The 14,860-nt window shown below is 38.4% G+C and overlaps 1 protein-coding gene across 10 annotated transcripts in view; it reads left to right on the forward strand.

Annotated features, from left to right (window-relative positions):
* The first annotated feature begins 1,333 nt into the window (after positions 1-1,333).
* egfra (epidermal growth factor receptor a (erythroblastic leukemia viral (v-erb-b) oncogene homolog, avian)) overlaps positions 1,334-14,860 on the forward strand; it is a 94,578-nt gene continuing 81,051 nt past the window's right edge. For 4 of the 10 annotated variants that reach the window (XM_065269903.2, XM_065269928.2, XM_065269922.2 and 1 more), the window contains exons 1-13: positions 1,334-1,522; positions 4,283-4,434; positions 6,724-6,910; positions 7,106-7,240; positions 7,350-7,415; positions 8,451-8,569; positions 9,737-9,878; positions 10,399-10,515; positions 11,482-11,633; positions 12,476-12,662; positions 12,858-12,992; positions 13,102-13,167; positions 13,842-13,928. In XM_065269903.2, the coding sequence (XP_065125975.1) occupies positions 1,444-1,522; positions 4,283-4,434; positions 6,724-6,910; positions 7,106-7,240; positions 7,350-7,415; positions 8,451-8,569; positions 9,737-9,878; positions 10,399-10,515; positions 11,482-11,633; positions 12,476-12,662; positions 12,858-12,992; positions 13,102-13,167; positions 13,842-13,928 (1,624 nt within the window). In that variant the 5' untranslated portion in view covers positions 1,334-1,443. The remainder of the gene's footprint in view (positions 1,523-4,282; positions 4,435-6,723; positions 6,911-7,105; positions 7,241-7,349; positions 7,416-8,450; positions 8,570-9,736; positions 9,879-10,398; positions 10,516-11,481; positions 11,634-12,475; positions 12,663-12,857; positions 12,993-13,101; positions 13,168-13,841; positions 13,929-14,860) is intronic. The other 6 variants (XM_065269913.2, XM_065269934.2, XM_065269936.2 and 3 more) reach the window with 6 other exon arrangements.

A 14,860-nucleotide genomic window follows, 5' to 3' on the forward strand; every position in this document is an offset into this window, starting at 1 on the left:
TTTTTCAGCTGAAAGGCACAAACCAGCCTGAATTTCTTACACATACAACTGAACACTTACTTTAGTCCATGATTAAAAATAAAATGACAGAATCAGGCTGTTAATAATTGGTGTGCACCCATATGGCATACTTGAACTCAGTCTTGACCCCTGCTGTCTGTATTTGTTTGTATGTGTGTGGACGGAACAAATAAGTGTGCTTTGCAAATGTATGTAAATTACTGTATGTTTACCAATCTTTAAGTGTTAAAAACCCAGGTATGAACTGTGCACAGGGGTCATGGGGAGGGGCTCAATCATTCTTCACATGAGGGATTAATATACGTAAGCTTTTTAAATCTTTTCAATTTGAAAACAATACACATATGTCTAGAATATCTGTTACGTGTTTATCTCTCACTAAGGAATGAAACACAACACTATGACTTCAGAGATTTATAAATATTTGCCTTTACTAAATATTTGAGCAGAAATATTACTGAGATTCTTAAATGATTCAGTCTGTTGTTTTTCTATTGGTGGAAGTAGCATTAGAGGCCGGTTTAGGTTTGAACTGCCAGGTATTTAGAAAAGTGAAGAGTAAATAGTACATCCTATTTTATTTTGCTATAAATTTGCCATTTTTGTGCCTGGTATGGTACTCCTTATTCATTTTCACAATATGGAAAAAGTGGGGAGGATTTTCTACAAAAAAATACAACTTCACAGAAGAAAGCAAAGGATTGGTAAGAAACTTTCGTTTTTTTTTTGTTTTAGCTTATTTTAATGCTTGTTTTGTCAATTTTTTTTAATGTATATAATTTTAAGTCATCTTGAGGCCCCCTTGGAAATCTGATGAGGCCCCCCGGGCCCTGGCCCCCTGGTTTGGAAACACTACCCCAGGGAACACAATTACTAATAAAAAAGTATACCTGCAACTGCTTTGGATAAAGAGTCTGCTAAATGCATACTTGTAACTGATATACATACGGATTTCAAATGATTAGATATATTTGAAACAGTTTTCTTTGGTAAAATTAACTGAAAAATTGCCAATTTTGATTGTGAATCTTGTCTTAAGATGCTAAAAACAAAAAAAAAATCGCCTTAGACATAGACATAGAAAAAGTGAAAAATAAAATCCTTTTAAGATTACCACGGGGTCTTAAGCACAAAATCTGAGATAAATGTATATTTAAAAAAAAGTAACTGCTTATGAGAAAAAAAAAGACATTAAAAAGGTCTCGCTTGTAATTTCCCTTTCTTAATCTGTTTAAAAGCAATGTTAGTGATTTCATCGTTCTATCAGCTGCTGTTTCACTGCTGGGATCTGCGCGCGCGGAGGAGGAGCTGTCAAAGTTTGAAGCCAACAGATGAGAAACAGATCTGTGAACATCCCGAAGCCATCTGAAAGAGATCCCGTATAACTATGGAGTGAAGATCGAAAGGTTTACAACACAAGACATGGCTCGGTCAACTGAGATTGGATTCTGCTTTACCTTACTGCTTGCGTGGAGCCTGTGTGCAGCGCCGGATAAGAAAGGTGATATTGTTGTGTAAGGTTAAACCTTTAGCTTCACGGCTGTCTACTGCAGAGTGATCTCGTGTATATGTGATGGGAATGTCGCAGATGTTTTTAGAGAGATGAACCTTAGTCGGCGTGGGAAAAGAGCGGAAGTTTTTGCTCACGGTCCCATTGAGAACGAACATTTGTAATAATGAGTCTTTTATCCAAAGTAAACATTGTTATGATAAGTTCTTTTGAGAAATTAGAGGCTCGGGGTTTTGTTTACATATGCAGTTGTGATAGTCTTGGGTCAGCTCTTCTTATGTTTGAACCTACAACCTTTCACTTAGGCTACTTCATAGTTTCTTTAAGAGTACTGGGTTTCATACACGCCCCGTTTTTAATGAGGTTGTGGTTTATGTAATTTCATTATTTGGCTGCTTCAGGATTGCATCAACTTAACCGACATTGGAGACAAAGGAGTTCATTTACTAGAAATGTGTTTGCACTTGCGTAACGTAAAAAGGTGCAAACATCCAGTAAAATAATTATAAATAAACGAAAATGGTATACATTACAGTAACACATTACTTTTGAATTACAAGCAAAACAATCAATCTAGCTTCCCTAAATTGTGTCAACATGGGTTTATCTTGAAAGTTGATATAGCTTATCAACAAACACTAGAAACAACTTTGACCAGTTGACCTATAATTATACAGTATTTCAAGCCTTTCTGCCACTGACATTGCACCTGCATCATCTGCATGACTAACTAACTTGTATGAAAGCTGTATTATAGTGCAGTGGAATCGTTTTTTACATTTGACATCAAATGACAACTCAACACAATACCAACATTTTTGCTTAAACAAAATGTCCTTTAAAGGTACTATCAGTAACCCTTTAGAAGGATCTCTTGACAGAAAGCAATATAATATTCATAACTCATCAGTGGTGTGTAAAGACATTACATAATAAACTGTATGGTTATTATTAGACGTTTTTATCCATATACACCGCGGGTCCCCTTACATGGCGGCAACTTCCATTGTTTCTACAGTCGCCCTAAATGGACAAACTGTTCTACTGGGACATTTCACAAGACTTTTTTTAAGATGTCAGATAAGTATTTGGTGTCCCCAGAGTACGTATGTGAACTTTTAGCTCAATATACCATATAGATAATTTATGTTAACATGTTATAAATGCCACTTTGTAGGTGTGTCCTTTAAAATGCAAATGAGCTGATCTCTGCACTAAATGGCAGTGGTGTGGTTGGATAGTGCAGATTAAGAGGCGGTATTATCCCCTTCTGACCTCACAAGGGGAGCCAAATTTCAATTATCTATTTTTTCACATGCTTGAAGAGAATGGTTTACCAAAACTAAATTAATGGGTTGTATTATAGTCTTTGTGGCAGGGTTCTGACAGTACCATGTTTTGTGCGGGAACACGTGGCATCAAATGTTTTTACCCAGCCACGTGTTTCCCTTCTCGTGTCACTTTTTCCCGCTCCCTTACTCGTCATTGATTTCAGCTGTGTCCCTCATTAGTTCTCCCTATTTATTGTCCTTGTGTCTGCTGTTCTGTGCACGTTCGTCTTGTTGTATTTCCTGTGTCCTTCCCTGTGAGTATAGCGTTATCTTAGTCTAGTCTATTAAATGTTTTGAAAAGTCTATTGTTGGTTTTATGTTAAGTTTAGTGTCAGTTTAGTGTTGTGTCTACCTTGTTTTGTTTTGCCCCCTCGTGGGTTTTGTTTTTCCTGTTTTTGTTAAATAAATTCCAGTTTTGTCGTCTACGTCTGCACTTGGGTTCGTGTCTTGTTTAAACCATGACAGAACGAACGTGCCAGAACTGAACCCAGCGGACATGCACCGCTATCTTGCACGGAGAGGTCAGAGCTTTCGCCTGGAGTGTGAACCGGGTACTACCTGGTTAGATCCACTCTTGTATGGACCTGGGACTAACTCAAGGCAGAACTCGACCAGAACCGCCGAGCCCCTTCCACTTTCATCTATCCCAGAGGGACGTATCTTGGGAATGTTGGGGCTCGGCGACCCAGAACTTTCCCCTCCGGCTCCAGAGAGCCCCTCTCCACCCGTGTCCCTTCGAGGGAAGTGAGAGAGGAGGATCTCCTGGGAGTCTTCATCCGGGGGGTCCTTCTCCGAGTTGGTTGCACCGTTACATCCACTCTCTGCTCCACGGCCTCGAAGGAAGAAGAGGAGGAGCGGCACTTTTGCCTAGCCGCAGCCAGAATCTGCACTGCCAGCGCAACCCCAGGCGCGTGCGCAACCCCAGGCGCGTGCGCAACCCCAGGCGCGTGCGCAACCCCAGGCGCGTGCGCAACCCCAGGCGCGTGCGCAACCCCAGGCGCGTGCGCAACCCCAGGCGCGTGCGCAACCCCAGGCGCGTGCGCAACCCAGATTCAACTAATCCCAACTAATCAGATTCAATGGATTATGCTAAGCTATGCTAAAAGTAGTAGCGCCAGACCCGGAGATCAGCTGAATGGACTCCAAAAAGTTAAAAATGTTTAACTCTAGGGGAGCTGGAAAATAAGCATATTTTCAAAAATGGAATGTCCCTTTAAAATTAAAGATTTAAATGTATGGGTTCTTTGTTGAAGTGCGACTGTATGTGTTTGGAAACTATTATATTCCTAGCTGCAGCGGTACTGTCCTGCCATGATTTATGTACATTTATATTTTAGCCTTATCTTTATTGTACTTCTCCTTGAAGGTCTGAGGTTGGAACTGATGTAAATCTAATTTTCCTTTTTTTCTGTGATTTTAGTTTGTCAGGGAGCCAATAACAAACTGGCTCTTCTGGGTACGGTGGATGATCACTACCAGATTTTAGTGAAGATGTACAGCAACTGCACAGTGATACTGGAAAACCTGGAGATCACGTACCTGACAGAGAAACATGACTTGTCTTTCCTTAAGGTAGGACTGTTATTCAGCATTACAAAAACTGTCATTTTTTAATCATTAAAGTTGAATTATAGAAATTTATTGTACGAAATTTTTTACCACAATTTTGTTTTTACTTTATTTTGTGACCCTGTTTGTGAAATCCATGCTTAAGTGTCATAATCTAATCAGAGCATCAAAGTTTAATTTTAGTAAAAAATTTCACTTTAATTTCAATCAGTGACATGGCCTTACTCAATATGAAAAATATTAAAGTCCCCTTGAACCGGAAGTTGCGTTTGACTTACTTCCGTACTGTGACGGGTTTCCGAGTGAAACAGAATATCACGTGAGGAAAATAGTGGGCGTGCCTTGTGTTTTTCCACTCTGCTTTGATTTGATATAGAAAAGTAGGCGTTTCATTCAGAAATTGAACTGACATCAGACTGACAGTTGGCGGGGGCGGGGCTAATAGATGCTCTAGCTGTCTAGCTGACGTCATCCGAGAATAATCTCCAGAAGTACATTTTCAGATTTTGAATAAAGTTTATGAGGGCAGCAGAATTAAGGTAAAACAAATGACTTGCAGAGATATATTGTTTATAATAACTGCAATATTACATAAAAAATAAGAATTGTCCATTTTGATTTCATTGGGACGTTAAAGCTCCACTGTGTACTTTTTTGAGTTAATTCTTAGCAAAAACCCATGTTTTCTTTCAAAAGTATGTGCTCATTCATGTGTAATTACTTCCACCCCACTAATCAAAGTATTCTCGTAAGTGTAGAATCTGCTATTTAAAATGCATACCGTCGAAGCGCTCTCTGGCTGAATCCATGTTGTGCCTCCATCTTTGAAATACATTCGCCGACGAGGGACATTCCTGAAATTCAAGCTCCGCCTTTCGCGCTTTCAGACTACACTCACGCTGGCCGCTAGCTGAAGCCTCCGGAGGTTGCATGTGTAGGCGGTATACGTCATCAAGACAGTCTTATTTCAGAATATTAACAATTATAAAACTGACAATTATTCTTAGTTAATTGTAAATTGATGTAATATGCGTATGACTTGCGAATGTAATGCTCAGTTGATTTAAATAAACCAGGCTTGATGACGTATCCATCCTGTGACCTGCGTAGCTGAATCCTTCGGATTTTACAACAGCCGCACACCGTGATGAACCTGCGATCTAATGCTTTGATTTGAAAGCCTGTTGAAGACATATTCTCGAGGACATTAAAACAAGTCGCCAAGGAAGCGAAACGGGGATTTTAAACGACAACGCGACAGGAAAAACATCAAGACCAAAGTCAATATTGGATTTAGTTTTCCAAGATGGGGCTCAAGGGACATTGAAGTTGCACTTCATATCTTCTCCACAGGTAATTCAGCATATTCGTTTACATCTATACAGTCCATGTTGTAAACTTGAAGTTTTATAGTTCCTTGGCTAACTTTAGCATGATTATGCATAACACTTGTTAGTGTAAACATGCATGTGGTTTAATGTGTTCGAACAGCCACACGCCGTCTCTCCGCCCATTTATGTAATCTGAGGTACTGAGAAAAATGTTTTTCATCTTTTCTGACCTCTAGCACAAACACACGGTGACAGCCCTATTTTTAGCCTTCATTGATAAAAGCGTCTGATCTGCGCGTCTTTCGTTTCATTTTACAAGCGTGTGAAAGTTGCGCGATCTTTTTTCACCAATATGAGAGAAAGCTCTTACATATACATGGACATGTAACGTTTACTTAAAACATAAGCATTGTACTCTGACATAATATTAGTTGGCGTCCATTTAAACCCGTCATGGTTGCTTTTTGTATGTGATTTTAAGCGGACATATCATGACAATCAGACTTCTTTCATGTTAAACATAAATCTGTGTGCTTTGATGGATCACAGGCAAAGGACATTGCAAATTGTTCATTTTTTTTTCATTGCTTTTGCTTTGTAGCTACTGGAAGCCATGTTAACCTTGGCATGACACGCCCGGGCCACCGTACGAGTTAAAACGCGTTCCGAATGGGGTGGGGCTAGAAAGTAATATTCAGTTGCTTGTCATATAGACTTTCACCGCTAGATGGGAGTAGATCTTACACAGTGGAGCTTTAAGGTTATATTTTCACAGGATGTTCTTTACATTATGTACAGTATGATGATTTTATGTAGAAAACATTAAAACACAAAAATGACTTTAGCTGAGTTTTCACAGGCAGGGTCACATTGGTTCCCTGTTAATCTGATATCTGTATCTCTTGACCGATGTTTTAACATTATATAATGTTTCATTGTATTTGGTGTTTTTCTGATTTAGAGCATTCAAGAAGTTGGTGGCTATGTTCTAATAGCTGTCAACACAGCACCCAGCATCCCTCTTGAGAACCTTCGCATTATCCGTGGCCACACCCTTTATGAGGACAAATACGCACTAGCTGTCCTATTAAATTTCAACCAGAGCACTGGACAAGGCGTGAACCAATTGCCTCTGACTAGCTTAACTGGTATATGATTATATATAATATTTCCCTAACTAATATACCTTGTTACTACTAATGCTCAGTAATGATGTATATTTATATATTGAAAGTAATATGTATTATTTTTGGCCTGTTCTCCATGCAAGCTTTTCCATGCATACAGTATTTGTCCATTTAAGAACACACTTTTAATGATACAAAAATTGTGTTTTATTTTAGAAATACTGAAGGGTGGAGTAAAATTTGCCAGTAACAGTCATTTATGTAATGTGGAGACCATCAAATGGATTGACATTCTCAACATGAAGAGTCTTCCTATAAATCAACTGCCAGTACCCAGTAATGATAGACGCTGTATGTCCTTTAACAGCCTGTTTTTCACTTGTGCTCATATTCATTAGTGCTTATTAAACCAGTTTACTTAGTAGTAAGTACTAAGAGAGTGGCATCTCACCTCTCGCAGGTATGAAGTGTGAGCCGAGCTGTAATGGTTCCTGTTGGGCTCCAGGCCCCCAACACTGTCAAACACGTAAGTTATTTTATTTTAACAATTTGTTAATATAATCCTGGATTATCCTTACTGTGGGTTCACAAGAGAAGCAAGTTCAACGATTTGTGCAAGTAGATTACATACAAAGTCAATGCAAAGACTCGTTCAGACGCGTCCTAGTGTGGGGCGATGCGAATGACGCAATGTGGGCGGTGTGCTTGCCGCGACAACACGCGCTATTCGCCTTAAACGCGTCTTCGTCCAAGTTAAAAATATTCAACTCGAGCAAAAAATTTGCATGGCGCGAAGTTAAATCCCGTGAGTAATCTAGAGCGAGTAACACGATGCTCTGCGTTTTGTGTGTACGTAGCATTACTGTGGGTTCACACCAGCCTGAGGCATCAAATTCGCATCTACCGCGTGTAGTTTGCCGCTTGAACATTTTGAGTTTACTCGCTTTATTCACCCGTGACACCCTTGCATAAAATTCTAGTCACCGAGACATTCACGCGGAAATTCACGTCATGGGAGGGGTTTCTGCGACTCCGCTCGCTTCCTGTAATCATGGAACTACTAGAGCAAGCTCCTGATTGGTTAATACGGCGCGTTTTTCCACCAAAGTTCACATTTTTCAATGAGTCGGAATCGCGTGTAACACCCTGCGCTAAATGCCTCATTCACGTCACGAGACCTCCAGACCCCCGTCAACATGTCTTCACATTGACTTAATATTGAAATCACTAGCGCTTGACGCCTCTACCTCAGCTGGTGTGAACGCAGCATTAGGTGTTTTGCACTGCCGCACATTGCACATTAATCAAAGCTTGCACAATATACAATACCCTGTAGCAGGGATTAACTTCAAATACTGTATGTCGTAAAATTTTTCATGAAATAAAAGATCCTTAACAGTGCTTTAGTACATACAGTGCTATAACTGCTGAATAAGCACTACTTAACGCACAGAAGAATGCTGTTTTGATGATGATATTGAATATCGTAAAGGCATCTGTTGTTGCCGTAATCATAACAGTCTGCCATCTGAAGCAAACAATGGTGTCTTTCTCTATCTAGTGACTAAAGTGATCTGTGCAGAGCAGTGCTCTGGGAGATGTAAGGGACCTAAACCTGATGACTGCTGTAATGAGCATTGTGCTGCAGGCTGCACTGGACCCAAACCAACCAACTGTCTGGTAAGAAACCACACATGTCAAGTGATGCTTGACACCATTGTCATAAGTAAATAAAAGTTTGTCTTGCCAACACAGTCTCACCCCATGGCGTCAATATTTGACGACACTTGACGATGCGTCAATATGTTGACGCGGAGGGTATACCTTTTTTTGACGAACTGGGGACTTCAATACTATTAAGTCCGTTGCATTCTCTTTCCTATTTTCTTACCATTTTCGCGTCGGTTTAGGGTTAGATTTACATAATGACATCCCTTCCCAAACCTAACTCTAACCCCAACGCCAGGTGACAACTGTTTAATTTCGCGTACCTAACTCTAACCCCAACGCCAGGTGACAACTGTTTAATTTCGCGTACCTAACTCTAACCCCAACGCCAGGTGACAACTGTTTAATTTCACGTACACTGTTTAATTTTGCGTAATCTAACCCTAAACCGACGCGAAAATGGTAAGAAAATAGGAAAGAGAATGCAACGGACGTAATAGTATTGAAGTCCCCAGTTCGTCAAAAAAATATTGACGCCATGGGGTGAGACTGTGTTAGTCTTGCTGAACTTTGCAAACTTTTCTCACTTAGAAAGTGCACATATTACAGTTATATGAATGTATTCGATTAAAATTTTAAAGCTTTTTCAATAGGCTTTATGCACAGCTGCACTACTTCCTGATCTTCAGCCAGCTCCTTGTTTCCTGTCTTCCATTATTGGACAAACTGATTAATCCAGGTGTGTCAGATTATTGTTGTTGTTTTGACTACCGAGGTCAGGCACACCTGGATTAATCAGTTTGTTTGTGACTACTGAGGTCAGGCACACCTGGATTAATCAGTTTGTCCAATAATGGCAGACAGGAAACAAGGAGCTGGCTGAAGTTCAGGATGTAGTGCAGCTGGGCATAATGCCTATTTAAATCTAAATTGTACACAACCCTGACCACTAGTGACACCAGTCAACCTCCCATAAGTTTCATGTTTGGGTGAACTATTCCTTTAAATAACACAGACACCACTCTAAAGCATGTGCAGCATATAAGGCATGTCTATAATATTACAGGGAGACATTTACAGTATTGCCGATGAACTGCACAGCTAACCCGAAGGGCAATGAAATCTCTATTGGAGTAGTGCACTCATGAGATATTTTGTTTGTGTGCTTGTGGTTTGCAGGCCTGTAAAGACTTCCAGGATGATGGGACGTGTAAGGATGCATGTCCACGGCTGATGCTATACGATCCTAATACCCACCAGATCACTCCAAACCCTAATGGGAAATATAGCTTTGGTGCAAGGTGTATCGAGAAATGCCCACGTAAGGCCAACCATAATACCTAAAAAGTCAGACTGTACTGTATTATGTCAAGATTAATAAGTTATGGTTTCCTTTGTATTAGATGCTAACTACTGTAAGTTCTACATTTCTACTAGAAAACACAAAAAACAACATGCAGTGCATTCAAGCTATAGATTATTATGATCAGTATCAAACCCACAGACTTTACGCAACGCTCGACCAACTGAGCTACTGTATGGGAACAGTAAACCTAAAACATATTAAACCTAAAGTTGTTAGGTGTCCCTTCTGGAATTTCTGTATTTTCAAGATTAATTTTTTCAAGGAACAGAGTTAAAATGTAATTCCAGATACAGAGAATCATTCTTAGCTGTATCATAAGATTACTCAACTCTAGTTTCTGAGTAACATCTGAGAAACTGGAGCAACCAAGACAGAATACTGTAATTTGTCTTAAACATCAGATTTTGTTGTGCTGCCTTTGTTAGTTGTGGTTTATGACTGTAGATTTACTTGTGCCTTGACATTTCTCTCTCAGACAACTATGCAGTGACTGACCACGGGGCATGTGTGAGGACATGCAGTGCTGGCACCTTTGAAGTGGATGAGGGCGGAGTTCGGAAATGTAAGAAGCGTGAAGGCCTCCGTCAAAAAGGTAAAGTTGAGAATGTTAAAAACTTAATACTTTTGTTACCAAACATTTTTTTAAGGTCACAAAAGCTTTTTTTAAATAGACAAACAGGTCTCTACCTTACAAAGGTATTTCAGTAGATGAAAACAAAACATTACGACTAAACAAACAATGGCTGTATCTCAAAGAACAGACTTGTATTGCAACCGGTAATGCCAGGAAACCTAGGAAGAACAAACACGGAAGGACAGAGAATGCATCTTTGTGAGAATTGAGATGTGCTTGTGCACAACATCTTCCTGTTGGCATCTCAGCATATTTAACTAAATTTACAATTGCAACAATTATATTTTACCCATAATGGGTACATATTGGACAGAACACGTGCTGGGTTAAAAATGACCCAGTGTTGGGTTATTGTTATGCAACCATCAACTTTAACACAGTGGTGTGTTCTGTCCAATATTTACCCAACATGGCTTAAAAATAATACCATTAAAACCATTTAGTGCATTATTCCTTTTTATCAAGATTGCTTTATTGCACGTTATTGCTGCATTTCGTCATTTTTAAAATAAAATATTTAGGCATAATGTTGCAAATGCCTTAAGATTATTTGTGCCGTACCAAATAAGCATACATTTTAAAGAGCACCTATTTCATTGCTAAAACGACGTTATTTTGTGTATTTTGTGTATCGTGTGGTTTATGGTTAAAAAACATACCGTACATTTTTTAGCTGGAAAATTAGCATATTTTCAAAAAAAGTGAAATGTCCCTTTAAAATTAAAGATTTAAATGTATGGGTTCTTTGTTGAAGTGCGACTGTATGTGTTTGGAAACTATTGTACTGCATATATTCCTAGCAGCAGTGGTACTGCCATGATTTATGTACATTTATATTTTAGCCTTATCTTTATTGTACTTCTCCTTGAAGGTCTGAGGTTGGAACTGATGTAAATCTAATTTTCCTTTTTTCTGTGATTTTAGCTTGTCAGGGAGCCAATAACAAACTGGCTCTTCTGGGTACGGTGGATGATCACTACCAGATTTTAGTGAATATGTACAGCAACTGCACAGTGATACTGGAAAACCTGGAGATCACGTACCTGACAGAGAAACATGACTTGTCTTTCCTTAAGGTATGACTGTTATTCAGCATTACAAAAACTGTCATTTTTTAATCATTAAAGTTGAATTATAGAAATTTGTTGTACGAAATGTTTTACCACAATTTTATTTTTACTTTATTTTGTGACCCTGTCTGTGAAATCCATGCTTAAGTGTCATAATCTAATCAGAGCATCAAAGTTTAATTTTAGTAAAAAATTTCACTTTAATTTCAGTCAGTGACATGGCCTTACTCAATATGAAAAATATTAAAGTCCCCTTGTACCGGAAGTTGCGTTTGACTTTACTTCCGTACTGTGACGTATTTCCGAGTGAAACAGAATATCACGTGAGGAAAATAGTGGGCGTGCCTTGTGTTTTTCCACTCTGCTTTGATTTGATATAGAAAAGTAGGCGTTTCATTCAGAAATGGAACTGGCATCAGACTGACAGTTGGTGGGGGCGGGGCTAATAGATGATCCCGCTCAAGCTGGCTAGCTGACGTCATCCGAGAATAATCTCCAGAAGTACATTTTCAGATTTTGAATAAAGTTTATGAGAATTAAGGTAAAACAAATGACTTGCACAGATATATTGTTTATAATAAACACTGCAATATTACATAAAAAATAAGAATTGTCCATTTTGATTTCATGGGGACGTTAAGGTTATATTTTCACAGGATGTTCTTTACATTATCTACAGTAGGATGATTTTATGTGGTAAACATTAAAACACAAAAATGACTTAAGCTGAGTTTTCACAGGCAGGGTCACATTGGTTCCCTGTTAATCTGTTATCTGTATCTCTTGACCGATGTTTTAACATTATATAATGTTTATGTTTTATTGTATTTGCTGTTTTTCTGATTTAGAGCATTCAAGAAGTTGGTGGCTATGTTCTAATAGCTGTCAACACAGCTCCCAGCATCCCTCTTGAGAACCTTCGCATTATCCATGGCCACACCCTTTATGAGGACAAATACGCGCTAGCTGTCCTATTAAATTTCAACCAGAGCACTGGACAAGGCGTAAACCAATTGCCTATGACTAGCTTATCTGGTATATGATTATATATAATATTTCCCTAACTAATATACCTTGTTACTACTAATGCTCAGTAATGATGTATATTTATATATTGAAAGTAATATGTATTATTTTTGACCTGTTCTCCATGCAAGCTTTTCCATGCATACAGTATTTGTCCATTTAAGAACACACTTTTAATAAAACAAACATTGTGTTTTATTTTAGAAATACTGAAGGGTGGAGTAAAATTTGCCAGTAACAGTCATTTATGTAACGTGGAGACCATCAAGTGGACTGACATTCTCAACATGAAGAGTCTTCCTATAAATCAACTGCCAGTACCCAGTAATGATAGACGCTGTATGTCCTTTAACAGCCTGTTTTTCACTTGTGCTCATATTCATTAGTGCTTATTAAACCAGTTTACTTAGTAGTAAGTACTAACAGAGTGGCATCTCACTTCTTACAGGTATGAAGTGTGACCCGAGCTGTAATGGTTCCTGTTGGGCTCCAGGCCCTCGATACTGTCAAACAAGTAGGTGTTTGTAAAGATCTTTCTTATTGAACTTTTCAAATATTGTCTTTGGCTATACTGAAAGTAATTTTTTTATGTTATTAATTGTGCCATAGAATGTAAAACTGTATTTACCTAGGCATAGATGAATAATGAGAGTTCTGTACATGGTAATGATGACATATCGTGAGCCTCAAACACTAATGTTTCCTCTGTCTAATGTAAACCTTGTGTATGCAAAAGAAAACTAAAGAAGATGCCAATCTCAACATAACAACGACTGTGACATTATAGTTGGGATGTACATTTCTACTAGAAAACACAAAAAACAACATGCAGTGCATTCAAGCTATAGAATCCATTATGCAACGCTCGACCAACTGAGCTACTGTATAGGAACAGTAAACTTAAAACATATTAAACCTTAAATTGTTAGGTGTCCCTTCAGGAATTTCTGTATTTTTGAGATTAATGTTTTCAGGGAACCGGGTTAAAATTTAAATCCAGATACAGAGAATCATTCTTAGCTGTATCATAAGATTTCTCAACTCTAGTTTCTGAGTAACATCTGAGAAACTGGAGCAACCAAGACAGAATACTGTTATTTGTCTTAAACATCAGATTTTGTTGTGCTGCCTTTGTTAGTTGTGGTTTATGACTGTAGATTTACTTGTGCCTTGACATTTCTCTCTCAGACAACTATGTCGTGACTGACCACGGGGCATGTGTGAGGACATGCAGTGCTGGCACCTTTGAGGTGGATGAGGGCGGAGTTCGGAAATGTAAGAAGTGTGAAGGCCTCCGTCAAAAAGATAAAGTTGAGAATGTTAAAAACTTAATACTTTTGTTACCAAACATTTTTTTTAAGGTCACAAAAGCTTTTTTTTAAATAGACAAACAGGTCTCTACCTTACAAAGGTATTTCAGTAGATGAAAACAAAACATTACGACTAAACAAACAATGGCTGTATCTCAAAGAACAGACTTGTATAGACCAATTTCGAGTAGACGTCACAGTTACGTCACTGCAAGCTGCGCGCGCAATGCGGTTGCAGAAAAACAGTGGAAATGAATTAGACACGAGCGAAAAGAGCAAGATAACTCACTAGAAATGTCCGGTTGTGCTGTTAAGTGTCAGAATAAGAATGCCAAAAAAGATGGCTTTCATTTTTATAGAATACCATCGTCGAAGACATCATTTGAAGATAAACGTAGGTGTTTATGATTACAATAAGTTCTTAAACGGACAGAATGGAGCGAGGAAATCATCTGGAAATCTTTTAATAATTAGAATAGAAAATAAGTAGAGAAGATGTCCGGTGTTCTGTCGAAGTCTGTTCCCTCCATGTGTTTCTTATAGCGTTTTTATCACGTTACAATTATAATTTATTAAGGAAGAAATAATAGAAAACAGGAAAATTATGAAATATTTAATAAACGCTATTATATATAATACATGATAGTATTGCTTTTACATGTACTTTAGCGATTCAGACTGTAAAAATATTTGATTTAGCAAAAAAGAACAATACATATACATTACATACATGCATATCAGTAGACAAGCCATTTAAACTTTTTATCTATCTAAAAAAATAAACGTAACGTGATTAAAACGCTATAAGAAACATTGCACTAAAGGGAAACATATAGGAATCAGACTTCGACAGAACACCCGATCCATAAAAATTGAGATGTGCTTGTGCACAACATC

Source organism: Paramisgurnus dabryanus, chromosome 6 (genome assembly GCF_030506205.2).
Source record: "Paramisgurnus dabryanus chromosome 6, PD_genome_1.1, whole genome shotgun sequence".
NCBI lineage: Eukaryota > Metazoa > Chordata > Actinopteri > Cypriniformes > Cobitidae > Paramisgurnus > Paramisgurnus dabryanus.